This window comes from Battus philenor, unplaced genomic scaffold (assembly GCF_028537555.1).
Source record: "Battus philenor isolate CCGP_79_NKW_IND1 unplaced genomic scaffold, ilBatPhil1.0.hap1 SCAF_8, whole genome shotgun sequence".
In the NCBI taxonomy this organism is placed as follows: Eukaryota; Metazoa; Arthropoda; class Insecta; order Lepidoptera; family Papilionidae; genus Battus; species Battus philenor.
This window is the reverse complement of record NW_027181748.1, coordinates 14558163-14565558: the sequence shown is the minus strand read 5'-3', so window position 1 is coordinate 14565558 and position 7396 is coordinate 14558163. Positions and strand designations below refer to the sequence as shown.

Sequence of the window (7396 nt, the reverse complement as noted above, 5' to 3'; positions counted from 1 at the left end):
TCAATTTCGATGAATCAGTACAAAGCCTAAATAGGCAAGCAACGTAATGCCTATCACAACAATTACAAAATTAAAGAATAAAACGCATTTATTTTTTATTTCTTTTTAACACACAACATTGTTTATTCTATTTTTTGGTTTTTTGGTTCAATGTTGAAATTTTTTTTTTACGACTTCATAACGCTACCGTCAAATGGCGGAGAATTTTCATATACAAGCTAATAATTTTTTCAGTTTACTTTTTATTTACATTTTTAATTATTTTATTTTTTAATTTTCCTAGACTGTCCGGCTTTTGTACCCTATTTTATTAATTTAAACCCGTCTCTTGATAAATAATAACTTCAATACATCATTTATCTTGCTTATCTGCTTTCAACTCTATCGTGAAAAGCCTAACAATGGGAATCAGTCTTAGTGGAGCAGATGAGAAATCCCAAACTACTATATTACCATAAAAAAATAATAAGTAAAGAGTTTATCAATAAACAATCATAGGTTTTGGTCATACGATTAAATGTAAATTAGTTTTAAAATTTGTACAGTCATAATTATTTTCTACTAGCTAAACAGATGTCTTAGCTATAAATAAAAAACACAAAATTAAATGTATTAAAATTTATTATATTTAATGTGTTCCCGTTTTTTGGATGTGTGATCAAAAAACTCAAAATTACGCCTTGTACACGGAGAAAAGACGAATAGAGTCCAAATTCTATCTGTATAGATGCGTTAGTTTATTAATCTGTCTACTGAATTCGAAGCCTTCAGCGACACATCTAAAACTTCGTCTTTACTATTGATTTAAAATTAAAATATATATACCAATCTTAATAACATACTTCTATATATTATCTCGCATCTCGCATACAAATGGAACTTAGATGTAAAATAAAACTAATTAAAGTATAACACATTGCTCTATCTAGTGCTCCTATTAACATAACACGTATACAAATTATTAAAATAAATATATAAATAACGGACAAAACAAATTTACCTTTTTAAAAAAAATCTTTCATTATTGTCACTGTCAGGTTATGGAAAGAATTATTAGAAGCAATAAAGTGCACAAAATTGCTGATAGCATTTAAAAAGATGGTAAAAGAGCACTTCCTTGGCCTGTAAAATAGGATATTGTATAGCATTTGTTATTTATTCGTATTTCTGTAATACATTTTCTGTGTTTATGTATGCATGTATAACCATATATGCATTTGTATGTATATTAAAAATTATTTCTTATTAATATATATACCCTAAACTGCTCTCTTCTTCATGTTTCTCATCCAAAGGTTGTCTGGTAGAGATAGCTTCGAGCGACAAGACCGTTCTGTACCTCTATATAAATTGTTTAATTTTTAGTTTTTATCCATATTATTTTGTTACATTTCCTTTTTGGTTATTATTTATATTTACGTTAGATATTATTCAATTTTAAATATGATAATTTTTGGTTGCAAATTTTTATGACATTAACATCCACAAAGCGTTTTAAGATACTATGAAGCGGTCACTTATAGTCTAAGGTTACTTTTGCCAGAACGCCCACAGACAACGAAGATATATCTTGAAGAAATACGAGTGCATATAGGTTGGCAGTAAAAGACCACGTGGACGATCACCTACATGCTGGTTTCATCAAGTCTCTCTACTACTGTTCCGAGTAAAAAAGCACGGGATGGTAAGGAAACAGTTTCTCCGAACTTAAGTTATAAATAAACGAAAACATACATCAGATTGAAATCTAAAAATACTTAAAACTCAACGGAATCAAATTTAAATAAAAATCGAACTTTGAATGGCAGAAACACTTTCACATTTCTGACTTCCTTATATCACATTCAAAAGCGATTTTTTAAAACTCAATTACGTGAAATTTATTGTTACTTAATATATGATGTATTATAATATATATTTAACATAAATTTGCAAAGCTTCTTAGGATAGATTTATACTGCCATCTAGTCTTTCTGCTTGTAACTAATATAGAACGTTTGTGTTATTAGTGCATAGTTAGTTCGCTAGATGGCAAAAGAGTGCGCACACTTGTTTGACATTTCGTATTCGTCCACGAAATGCCAGTTCGGTAAATGGCCGCTGCCGGGGTGGTCTGTTTGAATCGGTTCCGTTGAAATATAATCCATTGATTGTTTACTTCGGTTTTAATTATTTCTGTTAATATAAATGTTATAGGAATAACTTTGTTGAAGTACATTTGTGTTTGTAAAAGTTGTGTGAGTTAATTTCGCGCGGTTTTTGAGTTGTTTAGCAAGGCGATGAGCTCTCCGCTCACGCGGCGTTGAAGAGGGAATGCGTGTTGTGTAGTGTTGTTGTTTGTGTCGTGTTGTGGTTATCCCCGGCCCGATGTTCGGCTACAGGGGCACTGTGTGCAACCGGCAACACACTCAGGCGTGCCTCAACACCTCCCTGTCGATACGACAGGAGATACAGCGCTTCGAGAGCGTGCATCCGTCGATATACGCTCTGTACGACCTCGTTGAGCTCGTGCCGGACCCGTTACTTGCCCAGCAGATTCGCGATCACGTCGTCGCTATCGAAGGTGAGTTGTTTCGTGCTCCACTGGAGTTAGTCGGCGCGAAGCCGTTTCTAAGGCGACCGCATACCGCCCCCCGACGGGCCACGCGGTGTTACGTACCAGATTTATTTGTTTACAATATTCATACACATATAATATATAGTTTATCTCAATCAGTTATGTTTTATTTATTACTGCATACTTTAAAATGAATATAATCGTTACCTATATTCTAAATTTTTAAATTACTTTTCGATTAATTCACAATTTAAATAGTTTTATGTAAGGTAATAACTTGTAATTAATAAAAAATGTTATATATAAAAAAACGGCATATATTTCATTGGAAAATTTTGAGCGCAATAATTATTGATTATATGTTGAATACATAGTTTTTTTATTTCAAGATCTTTAGAAAGTATTTGACAGAAGTGTATATAAAATATGTCATTGAAACTAGTGAATAGGTAATAATAGTTGATATAAAAAATGCAAAAATTAGAAATTGCCATCGAAGTTCCAGGAAGTTTATAGGTTGCTTTATGTACGACATTACGAAATAAATTCTATCGACACCGCACGATCTTGACATTAAGTTTTTGCGGCGGCAAAATATTGTTTCTTTTTAATCGACGAAGCGGCAACGGTATGGCGCGTACAGCCAAGTGCCTCCTGTAATAAAAACGGTATATCTCATCGTTGTACTTGCGTATTGTGCAACTCCTTTGTTTAAGCCGGGGTGAGTTCTAGTTTTAATTAAAACTGCGTAGTTCCTTCCATATTATACTGTGATAATGTTTCGTTCATCGTTATTACAAAAGCGAGAATTTTTTACCGCTTTTGATGTTATTTAAACATTGGTTTAACACGTAATTTTTTATTGAGATATTTAAGTGTCATAATAAACTGTGAACAATTGATTTTATAACAAAAATAGTAAATATTTTAACTGTAACATAGCAAAGTTAGAGGCAAAGAACGATATGAATTTATAAATATTAAACAACGATAGGCAATATTGTATATTGTTCTAGCGAGCAATAACTTTTATAGTCTAGGAATATGACTTTCGACTACCTTTTAGCCCATGAGATGGCTAACCCTAAAATTTTTTCATGTACTTTCTATTTCCAACCTAATATTATTTGAAATATATATATAGGCGAGTAAATAATAAAAAAATATATATAGGCGAGTTTAGGCTGTCTTTAACAGTGTTTATCTTAGCCTTTCCAAACTGACTACTCTGCTTTGCAGTATTATAGTTGTAGAGAAGAAACTGGAAGACAATCCGCGACAGCACATATTTTAATAAACTTTAACATGCTTATGCACATACACTTTGTCATATATAGCCCGAATGAAAACAAAATAATCGAACCACATCATTGTCAACACAATTGTAGTCCTATAATATATTTCGGAATTTTTTTTTAAGTCTGATTCTGTTTATTACAAATTAATTAGACATTTTTTGTGGTGGAAACTTTGGTAGGGCCAGTAAAAGCGTTAAACTCTAGTCGCCTCCATTTCTGACTTGCCCCTGGTTTAATTCTTATTTCAGCTTATGCCTTTCAATTTATTGAACTTAGTTAATTTAAAGAATAATAAAATAAAATTAAGATTCGGACGTTCACCTGTAATTTGATGACCATATTGTCATTGTAAAGTGATGGAATTATATTTAAAGTCCAATGTTAAGCGCACGTGCTACATATAAAATTCCGTTAATAAAATAGCTTCATTAGCTTTTTTATTATGTTATATTTTCTAGCATAAATATATGTATAAAAACTCCTTGAAAATTTTACCAAAAACTGTTTTAATTACTCATTAAAAGAAGAACAGCTTTTGCCTATACCCGTCCAAGAAGATTGTACTAAATTATTTACATAATCGCAAACACGCAGTAAATCGCTATGAAACAATCGCTTATATAAAGTGACAAAATTAAATAGCAGCTTGCGGTCGTAAATGACTCTGCATATGTTGTTAATTGGTGTAAACTGCGTAGGAAATGGTAGAGCTGTAAAGGCGATTTGTTTCTTCTCTATCTTTAATAGGCGAAGCATAAATATGTGTACGACCCTCCGCTAGGTAAACCAATGACACAGGTCGCGGGAAATCGATGGATACAGAAAGAGTTTGACCGATCATTGTGGAAGACCTATACCTTGCAGTGAGGGTATTATAGCTGAAAAGAAGATGGCGAAGCATTTGACCTCTGTATTGACTGATGTTAAGCAATGATGAGGTCTGCGATAGTTCATGCTTACATAGAAGAGACTTATTCACTCGTCTTAAAGACTACTAAATTATAATTGGCTGGAAACAATGACCACAGTATGTTGTTCCACACCATCACCACGCTGTTGGCACTATAAAAGTACTAGCGAATTATTATTTTGCCTCTTTTATAGGATTCGGAATCAGCTATGGTCTAATCTCACCATTAAAGCATTCTGGAATGATTGGGGTGAAGCATAGGCGATCGAAAAGGAAACTCGATGTGGACTAATACATTCGCGTGTAGCATTTAAAAATAAAGGGTTACGGAGATGGCTGAACTTCCGTTCCATTGGTTGTTATGGTTTAACTAATGTTTACTTCTTGGATTCATGGTCAAAAAAACTGCGTTCCTACAAGAACAAGTCGATTCAACGGCAGGACTTGAAAAAAAAAACTTACAAATAATTTCGTCATTATCTCGAAAGAATTTAATTTAAATTTTGACGATTTATCACATCACTAGTGAAGTAATATAAGCCCTTGCCCAACACTACACGAGTTTGAATGCATTTGAAATAAGAAAGTCGTATGTGTCATTAATGTAATCACGATGCGCCTGATTGATGGCCCGTGTGAACTCGCGTGCGCCACGACAATATGCGACAATGAGTTTTCCCGCCGAACGCTGTGCTATCACCATAGAATGCGTTCTAAATTCAAAATCACAATTTTTTTTTATTTTCAATTCGCTAATGATATTTGGCTGTGCCTCATTGGCGAATATTAAGCTCAACGAATCCGCTGGCTTGGCCACTTGGAGCGAATGGGATAGGAGCGTGAAGGTAGCATACCTGGAAAAACCGAGGGGTCGAAGACCAGTGGGTAGACCCAGGTATCGCTGGGTCGATCGCGTTGAGGCAGACTTTCGCGAATTGAATGTCAACCAATGGCAGACGATGGCGCAAGATAGAGGAAAGTGGAAGTCTCTCGCTTCGGAGGCCAAGACCCACTTTGGGTCACTGAGCTAGCGGAGTAAGTGAGTAAGTAAGTTTTATTATCAAAAATTAAAGGTTGACAGACGACCTCGGTCTTTGGAAAACGCTGTATGCAGGTGTTCCACCAGTATTATTAGAAATCTAAAAGGAGAACCTATATCCAGTAGTAAAAGCCTTATTGCAGAAATGATGATAAACTATATATTTAATCTTTTACAATTTGCTTGTATGATTTTCATCTATTTTAATTAACAAAATAGCGGATACGCTTAATTAAAACTCTAGCAAACACGAAAATCAAATAAAAATAATATTTTCGCAGACGTTAAAACTATGTAGTTATCAATTTGCACGGTGATCGAAAAAAGAGTTTTTAATTAAAACGATTATACATGTACAAAAATACTTTTGTACATGTATAGATGATGGTTAGTTGTAGGGAAAGTAGTACACCGGTCTGGTCAGGTCGAGTTAGTAACAGGACTCAAACTGCTGTTCCAAGGAAAGCAGAGGATAGGAAGACGTGGAAACAGATCGTCTTAGATTACGTCTTAGATTACACACATGGCAGGGGAGTATAAGAGGTTCCCAAAAACGTGGACCATAAAAAATAAATCATAAATATTGTTCGGTTGTTAATCCTGTTTTTGCAAACTCAAGTGCCTGTGTGTGCTTTTAATCAAGTGCAAACTGAAATTTTTAAATGTTCCAGTAAGATGAAAAAACATAGTGAGACCTGTTCTCTGTAAAAGAAAGTTAAAGAATTAAAAATTATGATAAAAAGATTCTTTTTAATGGATCAAAATAATTTATTAGAGTACCGGAAAGTAATGTCGTTTCTGTCGACATATTTTACAGAAAAACCGATTGATTTGTTACCGCTCCGGCATTGATTTTGTATACTAGATGGCAAAAGGTTGTTGATAACGAAGGTGCATAAATTATTAATTAGAAATAATGTTTTCTTAAATGTAGTTGTGTGAATTTAACTTACGAAAGCGACATTACATCAAAAACACTATTACAATTAAATAATATGTATATTTATTCCTCAAAATACATAGGAGTTAAAAGTAGGTGTAAAATATTATAGTCTTCCAATTTTAAGTATCAAAAAAGGAGTGCATTTAGATATGTTATTTAAAAAAAGAATTTTTTAGGCTATTATGTTTTGATGGTTACTTTATATTTATTGATTTACACCTTATATAGCAGGTAAATTGTTTTAAAGTTTGATATAGTGGAATTTGGGGTTAACATTAATTTTTGATGAATTCAATTTATAACATCCTCAGCTCGGATCCCGGCGGGAATGTCGGCCGGTTAATTGCGAGAATAAGTAATTACCCATCGGATGTCGTGCAGTATTAAATTCAGTCTGACACGGTTGAATTGCCCGCGCAGTGCTTTGAGATAAAAGTCTCTTTTGTTTCCTGTTCATGTTACGTTTTAAATGCTTTTGTTAAACAATGAATATTTCTGCATAACTCAGTCTTTGCCCGTGTCGAACTAATATCTTCTATACATTTTAGTTATACGTAATGCTATGTGAATGTCTGTAAATGAAATAAATAAATGGAATCAGAAGTTCAAGAAAGATCAAGAAGCTTTCCCATATTTGAGATACAAATAT

At 33.3% G+C, this 7396-nt stretch overlaps 1 protein-coding gene across 1 annotated transcript in view; it reads left to right on the top strand.

Moving 5' to 3' along the window:
- The first annotated feature begins 2117 nt into the window (after positions 1 to 2117).
- CenG1A (Centaurin-gamma-1A) overlaps positions 2118 to 7396 on the top strand; it is a 365691-nt gene continuing 360412 nt past the window's right edge. The window contains exon 1 of the mRNA XM_068775007.1: positions 2118 to 2563. Coding sequence (XP_068631108.1) covers positions 2368 to 2563 — 196 coding nt within the window. The 5' untranslated portion in view covers positions 2118 to 2367. The remainder of the gene's footprint in view (positions 2564 to 7396) is intronic.